Source organism: Drosophila ananassae, chromosome 3R (genome assembly GCF_017639315.1).
Source record: "Drosophila ananassae strain 14024-0371.13 chromosome 3R, ASM1763931v2, whole genome shotgun sequence".
Taxonomy (NCBI): domain Eukaryota; kingdom Metazoa; phylum Arthropoda; class Insecta; order Diptera; family Drosophilidae; genus Drosophila; species Drosophila ananassae.
The window spans coordinates 23684773-23704843 of NC_057930.1; the positions used below are offsets into that span (position 1 = coordinate 23684773).

A 20071-nucleotide genomic window follows, 5' to 3' on the forward strand; every position below is an offset into this window, starting at 1 on the left:
CCCACAAAATATTGCAACTCACAAAATAATTCAGAAAAACTCATAATTCATCATCCAGCCTACGTAAATCATTGAGATTTAAATAGGTTTAAAGCTTAAAATTAAAGGTATTTTTTTAGTTTAATTGATTGAAACGTTGAGATAATTAAAAAGCCTGCAGCTAATCCTGGATAATAGCACAAACATAATTAAACGAGTGTTGGTCCTTCATTACCGAAATGGCAATATCAGAATCAAATAATTTTAAGCAATTTTTATCTAGTCGGGATTTGTTTAATAAATAATTACTTGAGCATTATAATCTCATTGATTTATTGAGCAACACGACTGGTTTATAATTGGAGTTAAATTAATTTTATATTAAATATTTGCCAAAAATTAAATGTATGTTTTCGAATAAAATAGAACTCACCCAGAACTGTTTCTGCTTTTAATGTTCAGGCAGAGGCTCTTGAATGTTGCAACTTGCAACTGCATACGAGTGCGTGCAACTGAATCGCATAAATTGAGTTGAATAAACTGAAAACGAACTCATTGGGTCAGTGGCATCAACGCGAATTTGTTGCCACTACTGCCACACACCCACAGCCACCCATACAGACTCCATTGAATGCTTTTCAATGTTGCCGGGCCGAATAAATACGGAACGGAATCGTTTTCCTGCATTTAAGAGTCTTTGGGCGTTGCAGTGGCTGAGTTGCAGCTGAGCTGCTTTGCAACAATATGCTCTAGATTTTAATCGGCTGCGGAAATGTCTCTGGCGACTTATCATAATTAAAAATCGCCAAGTTCAGCCAAGTCCATCCGAAAACCTTTCGCGTCGGCCGGAGCTGGAGCCGGACAGTGTCACGAACTGGAAAATCTATGCGCATAATTTTTGTGGCAACCCAACCCTATATAGACACATATAGGTCCACATCTATATATGTACGTATATAGTTCGGGTTGGCCAAGAGGATTTCTCTGGCCCAAACTGACAGCCAACTGACAGAAATTGATTAAAAAAGAGGGAGAAGGTATGGAGCAGGAGCAGGAGCAGGAGCAGCAGGAGGTGTATGAGTTGTTGCAAGGCGTTTTGCAGTAGGAATACGAAATTGAAGCGTTGCCGCACATAGATTTCCCCATTTTCCCGCTTTCTGTGTGGGTCTCTTCTCAATGCAAATGAAGCAGCAACGTGGGTAGCACAGCAACAGAACTCAAAATCAAAAAAATAAGAATCCAGATTCCAGATTCGAGAAAAAAAATAAAACTTTTGCATGACCAAATATAAGATTTACATTTATGCCCGCCTTGACTTTGATTTGATTTAAGTTCAGAACGAGTCGTATGTGGCACACACACGAAGAAATCTTCAGGAATATGGTAATGGGGAGTAGTCCCTCCTCAGCTATTCTTCCTTACAAAAATAGTTAAAATTTTATTCATCAAATAATTTAAATAAAATTTATATTCAAAGGATGGACTTTGCAGTAGAGTTCCTAAAGTTCTATTTATGTCTAGTAGTGTCCTAAACATATTTTATTTTTTTCGAGTGCCAAAGTATGTCGCAGTACAGAATCACCTTGACCCCTCCTGGTCGATGAGCCCCTGATTGCCCCCACTCTATTGTGGCAGAAGCTCAAAATCGAATCGCAGCCAAGTGTTGAGTGTTGTCAAGTAATTTGCATGCAAATGCCAACGCGTTGCACCTGCAACATGAACATGGGCATTAGCATAAGGCCATTCAGGAGCCGATAGAGTCGGATAGAATGGATGTGGAATGGGCATTAGAGAGTCTATGGAATCGGAGGCATCTTCCACCAAGCCAATGCTAATCAATAGGCCGCACGAGTGCCAATGATTATTTTGCCATAAAATTCAGTTAGCTCTCGTGATTTCTGGGATTGCAAATTTCGAAATTTCAATAGGATTTTGGGGTGGTCCCCGGGTCCTACCAGCCTGACCCGGTTGCTCTTCCATCCTACCTCTCCTCCATCCTCCATCCTCCCCGGTTCGGTTTTGGGCCAAGTTTGCATACGAAATTAGTTTACCATGTTTGGCCGTTTGTGTGCTTCCTTGCCTCTCAAAACGGGTGGCCTGGCCAAAGCTAATGCTAAATAAGCCACAGTCACGCCCCCGGCCGCCCTCTTTGGTGGAGCAGCTGCATCGGAAAGGAAACTTAAGGAGACGGAGGAGGCCATCGCCCAAAAAAAAATAAACTTTGCAAGCCATAAAGGAAAACTACTAGAAGACTTCGTTGCAGAACATCTTTCTCCATTTTTTTGTTAAAGCTAGTTATTTTTTGTTCGTTTTTATATATATTTTATTTCCTGTTGGCAAAGCAGCAAATTTTTACAGTTCCTCTTCTATATACTGTCTTCGTTTCTGGTCCTCCGATTCCCTTTTTTATCCTTCCAGCTTTTTTTTTAATATGTTCAGCAAACTTGGGCAAATTTTATTCCCCCTTAGACAATTTTCCGCACTGCCATAAAGACTCAAAAGTTTGTGCAATGTGCGCGGTTTATTTCCGCTGCAAAATACCTTGGATTTGCTGCTGTCGTGTTGCAAATGGTATGAGGACAAGGGGGTGGTGGTGCAACAAGGAGGAGGCAGGGTGGTGCTCCAAGGAGCGGTCGGCAGAAGGAAGTGGCTGGCTGGTCGTGTGGGCCGCATCTGTTGACGTCTGATGTTGTCGGCTGCTTTTGTCAACACTTTCCCCGTTGATGGCTGACAGTTGTATATAGAATTCTGGTTAGGATACAGTGCGATTCATGACTGTAAGGATAACAAGAAAGGCAGACCAATTGACTTTGTTCCAAGGTTCCAAATACTTCTCACTTCATTCAATTAATATTTTATATTTTCTTATCCTTAAAAAAATTATATCACTGGCCTGCACCTTCCTATAAATATACGAGTCTACATAGTTAGTTCTCCTGCTTAAGCCAGGATAAAGGACCCGCTGGAGTATTTTTTTCCACTTAGTCCTCCTGCTCCCACCTCCCATCCAGCCCCGTGGAGATGTGAAGTCAAAGATGTTTTCAAATTACTCGCTTGACAAATAAGGTGCTTTGGATGCAAGCTGGTTATGATTTAAATAGAATTCTTTATTGTCGGAGATTATCTGCTTGGGGCCGAGCCAAGTGGAAATGAGTTGCCCTTGCATCTATGAACTATATTTTTTTTAATGCTTAAGTGCCGATAAACAATGATTGCCCACAGGACTCGTAATAAATTCATCGGAAATTAAAGAAATGAATATTTAATTGTCCGTGTAATTGCCGCTAAACTGGCGTGACAACTATTATATTTTTTAATCACATTCCTCCACTCTCTTTATGAATATTATATTTTATTCAGATGACTAATCTAATCCAACATCAACCTATCAGAAAGAAAGGCTTTTTTCACGTGAGACATTTCATATATATTTGATTGGCGAAAATTGGTTTATTTCAACAGAATATTAAATAATGGCTTCTGCATAGTTAGTATTTATGAGTTTAGCTTTTGTTTATTTCTCTTTATATTTAAATATGTGTGCATTATTTTATCAAAAAAATTAAGCACGTTTTTTAATGTTTCCCATAACCATTAATCAATGTCGCAGGCATACATATTTCTTTTAAATTTTATTTAAAAAAAATTTACAAAAACCCTTTTGTCACCCTTATCCTGAAAATGAACATTCATTAATTGAGAATTTTCGGTTTTCGAAAGGAGGCACTTTGCAGAAATCCAGCCTCTTCAGCGGAATCAAATGTTAAGGGGTTCCTCCGTTTTCCCATTCATTTATCAAATCAAACAAATGAAAAGTTACCCCGCTCCGACCTTCTATCTGATAATAATAATCAACATTAATCAGTTGGCTTAAAGAGGCCCAGCCCCGGAGATTATCGGCAAATGAATTGCGTCTAGGCAGCAGTCGCTCTGGAAGATTGGGGCTCGGGATTGGGATCTCTGTCAACGGGAGCTGCAGCATCATCATCATCATCAGACTTGATTATGGCCGACGATTTTTCGGGCCTCGGCCGGGGTCTGTTTACCTTTTTTGGATAGCGGCCTAATTGATTACGCCCAGAACCCCGGGCCTCCCTAAATCGAATCGGAGCTACATCATGGGGGCTACCCTTTCTCGTGTCTGCTGATGGTACCGATAAGCCCCACCATTCTCCTTTGCCAGAGAAAGGGAGTCTCTTTACCCCTTCAGACAGACTCCGGCTCCCCAGTGATTATATCTACTGAGATTTTATCTCAGTATCTGAATGGCTTTTGATGTTCCCAGGCAGACTGTTTTATTCTAATATTCCGTATTCCATATTTTCCATATTTATTTACATTTTAATATGGAAAAAATTCAATGCATATTTCCATTTGTTTAGGGAATTAGTTTTCCCTTCCCCGTCCAGGTCTCGTCTGGACTGGATTCCCTTTCAAGATTATAATCGAAGTCTATTTTTGAGACAGAGTTAGGGTTTTTGTTTTGCGGCCGGGGTGGAAATTGTCAACTCAATTGGTTTTCCAATTTTTTCCGGTTTTGTTTATTCAGCCAGCAGTCGTAGCTATGAGGCCGTTGGGTTGCAATTTAGGCAACAGTCTGATCCGAGCTGAACCGCCACTACCCGACTAATTCCTATAAACGGTTCCACTCATCCACGGCTTGACCCACAGAGCGGCCCAAAACAAACACATAAATCACTCGCAGGACAAAGAAAAGAAAATAAAACCAGAAAAGAAACCAGAACTCAAGCCAAAATTTAAAAGCAATCTGGGATACAAAATCCTTCACTGTCCTGCATCCTCAGTCCCTAGTCCTTAGTGCTATGTCCTCTGTACTTTGTCCTGTGTGTGTGTGGCCTTTGGCCAATTTTCTTATTAAAAACAACAGAGAGTCGAAAAATGTTTACCAAACACAATTCCGGCAAATCCTTGGAGTTTCCGCCCCCGCACCCAGCACCAAAAACTGTAAATAGAGCGCGGCGGGCAGTGAAAGTGCGGACGGACAGCAAGGACACCAGATCCCTGGCACCACATGCCGAGAGCCTCTCTAACTCTAACCCAAAAAATCCGGCTGGAAACGAGTCGGTCCGGAGTCCTTTCGAAACGAGAAAAACGAGAGCTAAGCCATTAAAACGAGCCTCAGAGTGGCACAAGAGAAATGGCCACAGGGAACAGGTTTAGCTTCTTTCTTTTCTTGTTATATTTTTATATCCTTTAGCAGGATAAGGTATATACGCCATTTGTTCTAAGGATTGGTTTAAAAATATAAACAAAAGAAGTCCAGGGATTGGAATATAGTTTTTTCTAATTTTCTTCATTCTATTCATCACTTTCACTTTGGCAGGACTTATTAGGGGACATGTGAGGACAATATTTGGACAAGGATTGATTAGTGACCAAATTGCTTTCCGCCTTTAATCGAAATCTTTAGTCGAAGCTTTAAGACCCGATTTTGCCCGTCCTCCGCAAACAACAACTAACAGAACAAACATCAATCAAGACCAGAGTTCGGTATCCTCTTTTTATTCGGGGCGCTTGTATTTTTGTCAACTTCAACCGGCTAGGTGTGGGAGGACATCGTCTTGAGTATTCGCATTCGCAGTCGCATTTCTTTGGCATACAACCCACATCCTCCCACTTACCTCACGGCTCCCACATGATTTACTACAACATTTCCTGTGGCCGCCTTCCACTCGCCCATCCTCCTCGAACTGCTCCTCCTCAGCCCTGGTAGCTGCCATGTTTGACTTGATTTCGTCTAAATTGAGTTCAGTATCAACAGAAAATACTTCCGTTTCCTATGCTCTTGCCTGGGCTGTGTTGTGTACTAGACACTTGAAGAAAAATTTAATTTTCATAAAAATTAAAATAGTTCTTATAAAGAAAGTCTTCTTAAACCTTATAGAAATCTTAAAATTACCAAACCTCTCTCATAGATATTTAATATATTTCACTAGCCCTTTATTTCTCTCAGTGCCCTTGTAGCTCAGGTACAAAAAATGAACTTTTCCTAGTAGTTTTCGGTGTCGTTGTGTGTTTACCTTGGCAGCAACTCGTCTTCGTCTGTGTCCTGAATTCTGGCTCCGGGGTCCTGTATCCTGGCACCTTGCCCCGTCACTGGTACCTCATCGTCGAGGTGTTTGCCTTATTTTGAATGCTTTTTATGTTCAATTTGTTTCAATTTAATGTTGTTCTTGCCAGCCAGCCATCCAGCCATCCAGCCAGCCATCTAGCTTGCCAGGATCAGGCTCAGTGTGCCAGTGGCAGGGCCAGGATGCGTTGTACTTTACATGAATTTCAAATGTGTGTGTTTGTGCACCTTGTATGATAAATGGCATTAAAGGATTTGCGTGAATAACTCAGTTAGGACTTACATTTTTCTATCTGCCAAATAGTTGCCAAAACCCCAGCTCCCCAAACAAAATTTGCAATCGTATATATACATTTTTGGTGTATTTGGACAAAAAGGGATTCCTGAAAGTGTTCAAATAGAAGAACTTTTTGAAGAATTCACAAACCATATTCCTTAATTTATTTCCCAAAACAAACGGAAACTGAAAAAGGGTTTTTTGAATAAAAATTTCATCAGCATTCCCCCCCATACCCATACCCAGCAGTATTGTTTGGGCCCAGTTAGCCATCGTTACCTGCTGTCTTCCAATTAAAACCAATTTCGAAAATGTTTCGGTTATTTTATTTATTTGTGTTCGCTTTCCAATTCCGTGGAATGGCGGCGCCAATAGACTAAATGGGCCAGTCCAGTCCAACACTTTTCTCATAACAATTTCACTTGTTGGCCATCGAAATGTAAAATATATAAATTGGAAACTCAATGAGACTTTTCTCATACTGAACTCCCGATATTGGTTTTCTGGCCAAGAGCAAAATTTATGCGTCTGTTTCGGATGAAACATTAAAATTCCATTAGCGGAAGCGAGCCACATAAATTTCAGCCCCCAACCTAACAGACTCCTCGACAAAAAACCAGCGGGGGTATTGAGTTTCCCTCGATTCTGGGGTAGGCGCTTATCGACAAATGACCAGAAATTATGCATTTTGTTTAGCTTTAATTGCAGCTCAGTGTATTTATTTAGTTCTAGAGGAGCAGAGAAGCAGAGGGGCTGCTGCCCAGGAACGATAATCGAAAATAATTTATAGAAAATAAATATATCGGCACTACGGCCCGCCCTCGACGATGGGAAACTTGAACTTACATTTTCCTCGCGGATCGTTTTTAATACCCAGTAGTTGAGAGGAATGTGAGGATATGATGGACTAGTGGGTAGTTATGGTAAAAAGTGGAATTCGTTTCTGTAGAAGTAGAATGTTTCTAGGACACTTTTTTAATAATATCACTACCTATCTGAAAGGTATCTTAAAGTCTATTAGATCCCCTTAGTTTTCCCATTATTGTTCGAGACTTTGGCTGGCTTTTCTTCCAACAATTCTCCCCACTGCATTGCTCCATTGTTGTTGTTTATTTAAGTTGTCATTAGAATGGTGCAAGGCAGCGGCAGCAGCAGCAACTCCGGCAATCCGTGGCAGTTCGGTCGTATAAACTTTTTAAATTATCACCGAAGCGCGGGTGCGGGTGGGACCAGCGAGGGGGAATTTGAGGCGCGGCTGCCACTTGAGGCAGACATCGATGGTACATGGAAATCGCATGGCCATGTGAAATGGAAATGGAGGTGGCCCCCACAGCCGGTTGAAACGGTTGCTTCCCGGGAAAATGTACATCGGAAAGTACACTGATGAGGTGGAGGTGGTGAGCTGGAAATCTCTGGGTCTGGTCTTGTCAGACGATGGCGCCCGACCAGAAGCCGGAAATGCAAGACAGTGTTCTGTATTTTTTGCCTCTCGTCTGGGCGGATTGTTTACAAGCGGGAGGAAATGCAGAATTCAATGTGGACAGAGATCGGAAATGATCCTTTAAAGATATAACCACTAATGGCTTTAAATTAAGTTGTCAGCTAGTCGAAAAGTGAAATTTAATATTATATGGTATGGGCTTACAAGTCCACAATTAAATCATCAAACTAATCCTATTTGTCCCACATTCAGAGTCCTTATTCAGTATGTATTTGTAATGATAGACCAGGTAAAGGACCCTAACTCCGATGAGAATGTCTTCACCTGTCAGGACGCCCCGCCCAGGCGCAACATGCCACATTATCAACTAATAACTATAAACAAACTATGCACTTGAGCAAACTGTTTGCGTTTCGGGTTTCTGTTCCCCAGTGGCCTGTTGTTCCTTAAAGGATATAAACTACATATTAGCAATAATATAGAAGGAGAACAAGTCACGCAGCGCAGTAGAGAAGGAAGAGCAACAGGCAGAAAGTTTAAAGCCGCTTAAGGCTATAACCAGAAATGCCATGGCAAACGGAGCAGGTCAAGTCGCACAAACACAAGGATTACCACGGGCCAACTAGTACTAAGGACTGTTGTTGCTATTCCTGTGTGCTATACGGCTGGATGGCAGGTGCTAAGGATAAAGGAAGTTGATGCTGGTAACACAATGGCAAAAACGCCAAGGCGAAAGCAAAAGGCGATTCTGTCAAAATATTTACGATATGTCGTCTCTGTGGCAATGGCTTCCACACCCACACCCACATCCACATCTATTCACGCAGAGAACACACACAATGGCCATAGCAAGGACGCAGGACATGTGTAGCACATGCTATTTGCGGAATACACATTTCCCAGGATATATATTTCCAGCTCATCTATGCTGCCAAGGACACCCACCGAACGAAGAGGGCGAGGCGAGGATGCAGGACCAAAAAAAATTGATCCATCTTCCGTGTTTGCAGCAAGCCTACGTACTTCGTGAAAATTCCTTTCTGTTATCCCTACCTTCGGGTGGGCTCTTCTCACTTGAACCCAAAACATTGTCATGTAAAATTAAAATTTATGGCTAATTTGTGTGCGAGAACGTAACTCTGTTACCAGACCAGGCCCTTTTCTTGGGTATCCTCCTCAAGTGGGAAAGCCGTAAATTTCCTTCATTTGCCTGGACGATTTTCACCGGAAAGTCGAGAGGGACAGGCCCTGGGGCGTGACTTGAGCTGGGAAAGAGAACCCTTCAAAAGGCGGCTATAAAACCCAAACCATAAAATCGAATAAAAACAAATTGGTAATTTCTGGAATTGTTTTTGGCATATATGTATATGTATATATTTACGTGTTTGTGTGTATAAACTTGTATATCATGTTTTAATCTCTCGTATAAACGGTCCAAAAAATGTCCAAAATGCTAAACATACAACATGTACTGGTATACCATATATGCTTCATAAATATTTTCGTTAAAACTTATCCATATGATCTATAGATAGGTGTGTATAACTACTGCTATTGATAAATATCACTATATTTGATTTCGGCTTTCGGTTTTCATTTTCAACTAGTTGCGATGGATTGAGAAAATCTGTGCAAATGATTCTATTTATGGTAGGAGTCGAGTGTTTGTAAGTAGAATAAGCTTAAAGATAGGTGCTTAATGGGAAATATTAATGCAAACTATATGTACAGGTGATGTGTTCGATTTGGCAATATCGTTATAACAAAGTAGAGCAGCTGCAGGACTTTAGTATAACCAGGGAGTCCAAAGCTGATAGCCCCCGCGATCGTCCTAGACATAGCGAGTGATTTGGGAATAGAACTCCGAGAGGCAGCACTGCAGCTGGGCGAAGGTCGGCCTCTCGCCAGGTAGCAGGGCCCAGCAGTAGGCCATAATCGTAAACCTTTAACGAGAAGACAAGAAAATTATACAATTAGTACAAAATATTGAGATCTCTTTGACTTTCAATACTCACAGTTCGTCGGGGCAGTTGAAGGGCTGGGCCAGGCGGTAGCCGTCCTTCAGGTAGTGCTCCATCTCGAAGGGATCCACCTCGGCGTAGGGCTGCTTGGCGGAGGTGCACAGCTCCCACATCAGCACCCCGAAGGCCCACGAGTCGCTGGCCTCCGAGAACTGTTTGTGCTGCAGTGCCTCCAGCGACATCCACTTCACGGGCCTATTCTCGCTGTCTCCCAGGCAGTTGTAGTCCGAGGGGAAGAGGTCCCTGGACAGGGAGCTATCCGAGAGCTTCACCCGCAGCTGATCATCGATACTGGAAGAGAGGAAACAAGACACGGAATAAATAAATATTTATGTTTTGATTTCTCCACCAAAGAATTTCTGAGGTCAGCTAAGAAATTTCAATAATCTAGGTGATGTAAACAATGGAACTTAATTTCCTTGGAAATAGATTTAAAAATAGAATCTCTAGGCTACTTACACACAGTTTCTGGTGGCTATGTCCTTGTGCACCACTCCGTGGCTGTGCAGGTGGTCCAGCGCCATCGAGAGCTGCGAGGCCATCATCACGATCTGGATGGTGGTCACCGTGCGGGCGCAGGCCGGGTCCAGCAGGAAGAGCTTCAGGTTGCGGGTGTTGTTCAGAGCGGGGTACAGGACGAACGGAGTGGTGTGATCCTCGATGGAGACGCCGAGCACCGAGAGGATGCCGGGATGGGAGGCGCCGTACAGCAGCATGCCCTCCTGGAGCAGCAGGAGCACCTGCATCTGGCTGGCGTGCTGGGCCACCGTTTTCACGAGGACGTCCTGGTTATCGTTGTAGGTGCCCCGATAGACTCGGCCGAAGGTGCCCTCCTGCAGCAGGCTGGACAGTCGCACCCGGCACCGTTCCACAGTCAGCTCCGAGATGCGACGATGCAGCTCCTCCGGGTGCTGCTGCTCGACGGAAACGGGCACCTTCCGGGGCAGGGATGATCCATGTATCGGGGCTATGACCGAGGGCGTCATGTAGGCTGCCGATCCCATCGAGGACTGGCAGGGTGGTTGGGTGTTCAGCCGCTGGAAACTCGAGGTCCGCATGGGTTGGCCGCCATGGTGGTGCTGCCTCTTGTTGGCCGCTCCCCTGACGCAGTAGGCGATCATCAGGAGCAGGCACACCGATCCCATGGCCACCGAAACGCCCACCACCAGAGTGATCAGCCCGGTGGGCGGCATCATCACGGTCTCCAGCAACTGGGGGTCGTCCATGTCCTCCGCGGGATCACCGTCGCTGTCGCCGTCGCTCACCAGGCAGATCTTCTTGCGCCGGAACACCAGGTGGGTGACATTGTTCAGGGAGCGGTTCAGCACCACCTCCAGGCTGACCGTCACGTCCACCTCGGCGGCCTTCAGGCCGCTGCACTTGAGGGCGATGGACCAGGTCTGGATGCTGGTGGGGATCTCGCCGCTCTGCGACACATTGATGGCCGGGCGGGGCAGCACCTCCTGGTCGGAGCTGACCACATTGATGCTGTAGGGCAGGCCCCGGCCCGCCAGCGACTGCCACGTGAAGCTGATGTCCCGGACATTGGCCGGAACCGGGACGATGAAGTTCAGGGCGTAGTTGTTGATGTGTCCCTCCCGGACGTAGTACACCTCAGCGGAGACGCCTGCAAGAAGAAGGATGAAAGGTATTAGAAGAGAGATCTCTGAACAAGCCTACACCTGTGCTAGTTGATAGAACAAATCTTGTAGAACGCACTACCGGCAATGAGGTCTTCCCGTGGATTTATTTTGAGGTTTGTTTGCTCAACCCGATCCACAGACGGTCGCCGGCAATATTTTTGTATAAATAAACATGAGCGATCGCTCGAGTTTAGGGGATTCCTTGGAAACTATTTTCGAGTTTATCTGCACTTGTATCTCTGTATCTGTATCTGTATCTTTGTATCTGTTGTATCTGCATCTGGTGGTCGGAAAACACAGCACGAACTGGATTTAGGGAGAACTCCAGCCAGTCGAGGTTGGCAAAACAGAGAACAAGGTAAAGACAAACAGAATAAGCCGTGTCCGAGATTTGTTCCCTTCATTTCGATTGCCTGTCTGTCTGGCTGATTGCGGTTTCGACCCGAACCGATTCGAGTTAATGAAGCATCTTTTTGGTTTTTATTTATTCTTTTCCAACTCAGACTGAGACTCAGACCCAGATGTCTGGGCCCGATTGTCAACTCATTTCGTTTGTTATGACGTCTTATGCTAATGATATAATGAGGCAGGCAGGTAGGTTGCTGGCCTCCTAACTGGACCACACACAGATCCCCCAAAGTGCATCAAAGTCTACCTGGGATTACCCCATTTTCTGGTTCTGTTAGAGGAGCCAAGACCCCAACGAGTACTGACAGCAAGCCCTCCTGTGACAACTGGCAATAACAATAAAAATCAGCGAGCTTGCCGGCAGACAGAGGCCCAGACATCGCCCCAGACGACGACGGAGACGGAGGCCCATGGCTCAACTGGATGGCGCATAAATTGTGCCAGCCATCGAGTCTCATCACTCCCCACTTTTCCGCAGTGTAGCTTGCCCAGCAGGCGCTTCTGACTTCCTCTCCCATGTGCAACATGTTGCCATTGCTGCGGCTGCCACCGCGTTGTTGTGGCCACCACGAAACATTCCTCGGCCTCGCTCTAAAAATAGAGCTCATGTCTTAATCAAATGCAACGCGTCCTGTAATGCAATTTCTCCTCCGGAGACGAGGCAGTCGAGTGGCAGAGACTCCTCGTCTCGGGCACGCTTCCATTGACCCTTTTCCCTCCGGATATGGCCAAGAGGCGACACTCTTAAGGCCCTAAGTTCAAAGGTTCATGTGAAAGTTGCCGCTTTATTGCATTTTCGGGGAGAGACTACACACACCGTATAGTGAGAAAAAATAGTCATTTCTACTGCTCGCAGTCTCTTGGATAGAGTAAGAGATGGAGTTTTTTTGCAGTGTGACTTTCAGGATGAAATTGCTAAGGGAGAGAGCTTCTTGAAGTGGATGCGCTGCCGTCTACCTCATGTCACGAGCAAATGTCACTTGCATGTGCCCGGCGCGGGACAGCACTTGAACTTTTTTAACCTCTTTGTGCTCGGTATTATTCCCCATTTTCATAACTGGCTGCCTACTCCTTCTCTACTGGGCGTGCCCGCGATGGGAAAGATGTGGCACTGGCAGAGGCTGGAGCTGGAGGTGAAGCTGGAGCTGTGGCGGTGGCGTCGAAAGTCCCCATATCGTATGTCGAATTTTTCGGAGCGTGCAGTCATGACGCTGTCGCAGCGAGTACTTCTTTTTTTTTGCAACTTTTTTAATAGCTAGCTACTGCTCAGAGTCACAGTCGTGACCATTGTTACATCGCCGAGGAGTCAGGAGTATGGAGTATAGAGTCTGCAATCCGGTGGAGGAGCGGCAACCAAATAGAACTGCCAAACAACTGGAGGAGACTTTCGGACACGAGAAACAAAAAACTGAACTGTTGAACAAAAAAAAAATGTATGCAGTTCGGTTCGGTTTCCATTTTCATGTAATTAGCGTTGCAATTCGTGAAGTGCTTTCCGCTGTGCCGATTTCCTATGCTGATTTTTCCCAGCCCCAGTTCCAGTTCCAGTTCGACATTCAAAGAGCGACTGGGGTCAGGCCTTGGGCTCAGAGGCATCTCATAACTTTTATTTTGGTTGCCCTGGGAGTGGTCTAGGGAGGAGCAGGGACTTGTTTGTGAAAGAAATAAATTGGTAGGCTTTGGCAGACGGATCACTGATGCTTATTAATGAACCCCCAATGACGGGTAATTTATGAAAAGTTTGCAGAACAGCAACACCTTCGATTTTCTGTCCAATTTCTGAATAAACTCGTATGCTTCGTTGGCCATTATCTCGCTTGACAAATATCCGGGGCTCAGCCGGGGACTTGCAGGCCATCTTGGTGAGCAAACAGTGTCGTCTCGTACGTGGAGCAGATGGACAAGACAACCCTCTTCCAGGGGGTCGTTCTCGGGTATCTTGTGGGTCTTTTATCTCAGTCTCAGTCTCAGTCTCGGGCCAAATTGCAATAGATGATAAATGATGTTGAGCCAGTACCAGAGCACCACAACCGCATTGAACTTCTGCAGCCAGGGGCAGATATCTGAGACCCAACCCCTCTGAAAGCTTACCCCATCTAATGGCTAATATGTCACTTTGACTGCATTGGCTGGAAGTCTTGGAGCTACTTGCCTTTGTGCAGTTTGCGGCCAAATCGAAAAATAAATAAAACAAATGATCGGCGCCTGCCAGGAACCGCCTCCAGCTCACAGCCTCCACTGACTCGGCTTATCACGCACAACAATCTCGCTTACAAGCTCCGGGCACCACCCCCCCGAAACGGGCCGCCCACCACATGTCAACATTTAACATGTTTCTGAGCCATGTCCCTGCTACCCTGCTATCTGTATCTTTGTGTGAATCGCTTCTTAGTTGCCTCACGTCGTTATGATAAATGATGCTACTTCTGTTTTGTTTAATATTTTCTTCCTGGTTGTTATTTTTTCTGGCCAGCCTTAGGCGCATCGTTCTTGTTTTCGGCTTTTGATTGTAACAAATTTTGTGGCAGCAGCAGCAGCAGTGGAATTAGCCATCTCTTTAGGCCAAACCAGTGCCAACTCTGGCCACAATTTGGCACAGTTAACGCCGGGATTTGGGTTTCCCTTTTCAGCTCGAATTAATCATTCAAAAGCGGAGAGTTGACGTTTTCCAAACGGCTTTCAGCCGGCTGGTTGTAACGGCCAGAATCAATAGTAATTAACCTTAATCGTTATTCATTTTTTGGCAGCTATTTTTTGTCGGTTTTTTTGTGGAGTGGTGAGAGATGAGGTGGTATTTGTGATGCGGGTCAAGTGTGATGGTGTTTTTGGAAGATAATTGAACTTCAAGAGGTTGCAGATGCCATGACACTCAACAGCAGTAACAAGATTAGAGTTGAAACACATCTCTGACTTCGATGGCATCTCCGGAGATTGGTATCTGGCGGATGGCGCATCTATTCCAATACTTTGGCAGCACATCACGAACTCCATTCCATTGTGGAAATGTCAAGTAAATCGTGTTAGCAGAACATGCATCTCCCAACATCCGAGTTAGTTTCCACGAAACAAGCCAAACTGCTTGTTTCTCCTCCTGAACAACTCCCCATCATACCCACTCCCACTCCCACTCCAGGGCACTCTACTCTACTCTACTCCAATGGGCCTTATTTGCGCCACCCTGCCGATACTTTCCATGTAACTTTCTGCAACGGAAAACTCCCACAGCGCATAACCCAAATAAACAGGCAACAACTCAATAAACAGTCGAGTCGGGCCGCGACAACAAAGACCAGATGCACGCACTGCATCGGCATCTGCATCTTGCCCCAAAGCTGCCACGCCCCTTAACGCAGCGCCCACATGTCACAGTGACATGGAAATACCAGGCAGTGGAAGAAAAAGTTATAAACTTAGGTCGGATAGTACTTAAAAAATGTGCAAACTAGAGAGCTAGTAGCTACTAGAGCCCTTGACTCTTTAGAGCTTATAGTCTCTAGACTAGATATTCAAGTGTTTCTCTCAGTGTAGTGCCATTCAGAGTGAAAGAACAGCCCCTGTTGTTTAATGTACATATGATTTCTCCTCTTTTTTTCGCCATACTATATGCATATTGTGCTCCAATGTGTGTATTTTGTATATTGTATAGGGAGCAGAGCAGAGCAGATCCGAGTGGAGCAAACAATGGATGATATTTATTATTGACAGGCTGCCCCCCCTCACCTCTGTGCCAGGCTTGTGGCAAGGCCCGGCGGGGTTATCAGCGTTGTCAGCTCTCAGTGATAACCGCAGTCCCCAGTCAGTAAGCCTTTGACGAGCCACTGCCCCCCGACTGCCTCGTTTATTTGTGGCAGTCGCCTTTATTGCCTCCAATCGGTTTATGCGATTTTCATTTGTTTAAATGCCGCATTTTTTGCCAATAGTTTGGTATGCTGGTAATGGAAATGGCTATAAGCCCGGGCTTAGCCAAGTTTATGGCGGTTTACAGCCGCCAGACACATGCATCCATAAACTAGGTATGCAAATGGGGCCAGAGACTGACTCCCTTCCGAAGTCGGCTAATCAAATCGCAGTATGGCCAGTGTAATGCGACACTCTCCAACACAACACTTGTTTGCTTTTCGGGGCGACTTTATGACCCGACAAGTGGCCATCAATCTGAAATCGATAGCGCTTCGGGGCCAGCCGCACGATCTCCGATCTCTCCGATCTCTGATCGCATTATAAATAGATTGAAAATAAAATCGGAATATTGAACTTCATGCCCCAGCACGAATAACTCTAAGGCCATCTCATAAGTCACGTACGGAGCAGATAGAGATCGCCTGGCAACGTGATAAAGTGAGGCCGAAATAGATAATAGATTTCACGAAACCAGGGATAATCGAACAAGGGCCCTGATTATCCCCCATCCATGGGAGATCGATTTTCGATGGCTTAAATGAGATATTACATGGGAAGAGAGCTTCAAACCGGAACACTATAGACGTCAGTTATGGCCCAATTAATAAATTAAGAGTGTGATATATATGAGCCATAAAAGTTTGATGGATCAAGATCTCTGCATCTCGAGTTTATTGTCCCCCTTTCCCGGTCGCTAATTGAGGAGATAGGATCTGAAACTGAGACTGTGTCAACTCCTATGGCCAGATAGCACTTTTTACGATCTGTCAGGTGAGCTGTTAGCGCTGGCACATCGTTCCGCAAAAAGTGGCCTCCACGTCTAGGAGGGGGACAGCTTCATTAGCTAATGGCCACTTCATTATGTTTGGTGGCCAGTAGGCTCCTAGGAGAGCCTGGTTCGTCCAGCTGAACAATAAATTGCCAAACACCAATTAAAAAATAGATCATGCCCGCTGATCCTATCGGCCAGGTAGGAGCTAGAGCCCGAACCGTTAACAGAGAGAGGGGGGGAAGGCTTCTCGGAAGACTTCTCTGCCTGCCACAATTATCGGCCGGCAAGATCTCGAAAAGGCAGCCAAGAACAAGCCATAAACCGGAGAAGCTCACAAAACAAGCTAAGCGAGTGGAGAGATACAAGCTGCCTTGTTACCCCGACGCGACGGTTAGGTGCTAAAAGTTGCCACTGGTAGCTGGCAGTGTGTGTATCTTTCAGATACACTCGTACTTTGGTAGCCGTGTTGTTGGCCGTGTAAGCCGCTTAGCCGCTAACCGCTTAGCTGCTTAGTCGCGGCTCACTTCAAATAACAAAAGCCATCAATATGTGCCTTTCGGATACTCCCCATGCAAATATGCGAAATATTTAAATTGGCCTAAACAACAGCCGGCCAGGTAGGTGGTGGATCTAACACTTCTGAGGCTCTAAGCGACTGCCAATCGATCATTTCGGAGGGGGCGAGTCCATCTTTTAGCACATTCCTGGCCCTGGCAGAGTGTGAAAATCGTGCCGAGGCTTGGATTTCTTGGCTTTCTTGGCTTTCTTATTTCTTTTTTAATTACAGTCTTTAAGAAGCCACCTCGCTGGCATACCAAAGCCTCTAAAAACTGCCATAAAACTTACAAACTGGTCAGCTATCAGCCATCAGAAGACTTAAAGACCTGAAATAAAATCTAAATAACGCACTTGCTGGCTTTTTAAAATGTAGCGAGCGTGTCACGGCAGTCCAGAAGTCGTTAAAGATTTGGCTGCTTCTTGGGAATGAGACTCTGACCCTTCCAGAGAACTATTCAGCATTGAACTTCTGCCTGAGGACCCCCTGAGGTTGGACTGGCTGGGATGATAAAGGAACTGTGTGATCATCGGCGGGCTATAAATTCTGTGCAAAATGCAAATGAAATTTATTTAAGCCGCTTGCCGTGCCTCTAACTCCTGGCAGTGCAACACACAAATCAAATGCAAATTATGCCACCTAATTGATTTATGAGCCGAGCCGGAGGAGCTACAAAGCATTGGAGCTTTTCTTTATGGCCTTAGTTGCATTTTTAAGAATATCCTACGCGCGTCTGCGAAACTTTTCAACTTTGTCTTAATTACCCGACCCGGTTGCTGGTTTCTATAGTTGCCACACAGCCCCCACACTCTCCACCTCCAGCTCCAGCCCTGGCATATTCTGCATACTTGATGCAACGCCCTCGAAAACCCCAAGAAATCCCAAATCCGAAATGCATACGCAAAATTATGCGCATCGTCATCCGCCAGCTCCCACACACATGGTTAGAAAAAAAAAAAAAAAAAAAGTGCAGACTTCGATTTAACAAGCAGCGTGTTGCATGTTGCATGCCAAAAGCTGCAGCAACAGTGGGCAGACTAGCAGCAGACTTGGCAGGCGGCAAAGGCTGCCAAAAATACCTCCAAAAAGGGAGGAGCCCGCACAGTGGGCAACAGGTGATCAGGAAGTGGAATACAAATATTCGAAAAATCAAAAAATTAGAATTATTTTTTCTTAAAAATTATATTATTTCTTAAAGAATTCTTTAAAATAAAATAACCTGAAAATATTACTCTCTAAATTTCAAACCCCACCCACTGTTGGCCCCATGCTGCTCCCTTCCAACTCTCTCTCTCTCTTTCTTTCCTTTGGCTCCTTGGCAGTCACGTTTTCCCTTTTGTTGTTTTTGTTCTGTTGTCGCCTCTGCGTTGTCATCTCGTTTGCATGTCCGCCCGCCCTCTTGCTCCCTCTCTCCACCTTTTTTTTTTGTTTTTTTGGGGAGCTCTGGAATTTGGATTCCAAGAAATATTCAAAAATATTCCCCATGCAGTGAAATAAATTTAATGTTGTTTCTTTTGTTTTTGTTTCTTTTTGCGAGTCTGCTCCTCTGGTTCTTCTCTTATCCCCCCATCCACCATTCTCCTTGTTCCTTTTACGAAGCGTAAAATTTCCTAACGAAGCAAACGAAAGTTAGTTCTGTTTCTGTTTCGTCTGTTGTTGTTTTCGTTTTTGTTGCGGGTGTTTGTTTATTTGTTCGACTGTTTAACAACACCTGCGGCATGCGCAGGAGGAAGATGGTAGAGGGGGGCGGGGGCATCTAAATTAAGCAACAACAAACAAAAAAGCCAACAAAAAGTTAATTTTTTGGGGAAAGTCATACTCCTATGAATGATTTTAAAGCACAGTTATAATTGCTTGACATTTTTGTTTTTATTTCGGCTTCATGGAAGCGCAGAGAGAGGGAGTGAGAGGGAGAGGGAGAAATCAATAACAAAGGGGCGCGACCTATAGTGGGAGTCTATGGACTCTTGGACTCTCTTAAGAAAAACAAAACCCCCAAAAAGGGGGGGAGGGAGACTCACCTAACAGACGCATCACTTCCACGGGATTCAGGAAAACATTCAGATGCCCCTCGACGCCGCTGCCTGACCTCAGCAGCAGCGCCGCCAGCGTCAGCAGCGAGAGCAACAGCACTTTCCGGCCCATATCTGGTGGGGAGGATGTTTTCCTTTTGGTCTGATGGAATTTCGTTGGGGGATCCATTTAGAGTTGATTAATTTTCGCGATTTTTTCGCACATCTATCACACACAGCGATTCGTAAACAATCTTGCCCGAACGACCAGCACAAAAGGGAAACGAAATGTGCGAGTGCGGCGGCGTCGTTTCTTAAAACATTTCAGAACATTTGAATAACTAGCCAAATCAGTTTTCACTTAATACATTGTTTATTTAGTCCACGCACAGATATTTTTTCAAAAAACTATATTTAATTCTTTTCCAGCCGTCTGGTTGCTCACGCACGAAAATTTAAAAGAGAAGTGGTATATACTTAAAGAGAGCCAGCAAGAAGAAGCACACAAATGTTTTTGGATCTAAAAATCGATAACAGTGGTCTAAATTTGAATTGAGAGTGTGGCAAGGCCGTCAGAGCGCTGCCAGAAACGGGAAAAATCGAAATTAAAATAAAAAATTATTACTATTTAATATTAGAATAAAATATATTAACAAAATGGTGGTAATAAGGTGAAGCATTTCGTCTATTTGAATGAATATCTTATTTTAGCTTAGTTACTGACTGTACTAAACAATACATCTTTCTTGTATCTTCTTTTATTTTTAAGATTAAACATCCATTAGAATTTACTATGCGAAAATTAAATAAACAGATAGACGTTTTATATATAATGACATTATTTTTAACGATAATCCCGTAGCAAAAATCGAAACAACGTCTGGAAACCGATCCCTTAACAAATCCCTTCAAACCTACCACATGTTCGCCTGCAACATGTTCGAATACAAATTCAAAAATGGCGCGCAATG

At 44.6% G+C, this 20071-nt stretch overlaps 1 protein-coding gene across 1 annotated transcript; it reads right to left on the reverse strand.

Annotated features, from left to right (window-relative positions):
- Nucleotides 1–9125: 9125 nt before the first annotated feature.
- On the reverse strand, nt 9126–19626 carry LOC6498013 (tyrosine-protein kinase Dnt). The gene is made up of 4 exons (XM_001961855.4): nt 19110–19626; nt 10269–11436; nt 9804–10100; nt 9126–9731 (listed from the first exon to the last, which is right to left on the reverse strand). Exons 1-4 carry the CDS (start codon nt 19288–19290, stop codon nt 9620–9622), a joined length of 1758 nt encoding a protein of 585 aa, XP_001961891.2. The 5' UTR covers nt 19291–19626; the 3' UTR covers nt 9126–9619.
- Nucleotides 19627–20071: the final 445 nt, after the last annotated feature.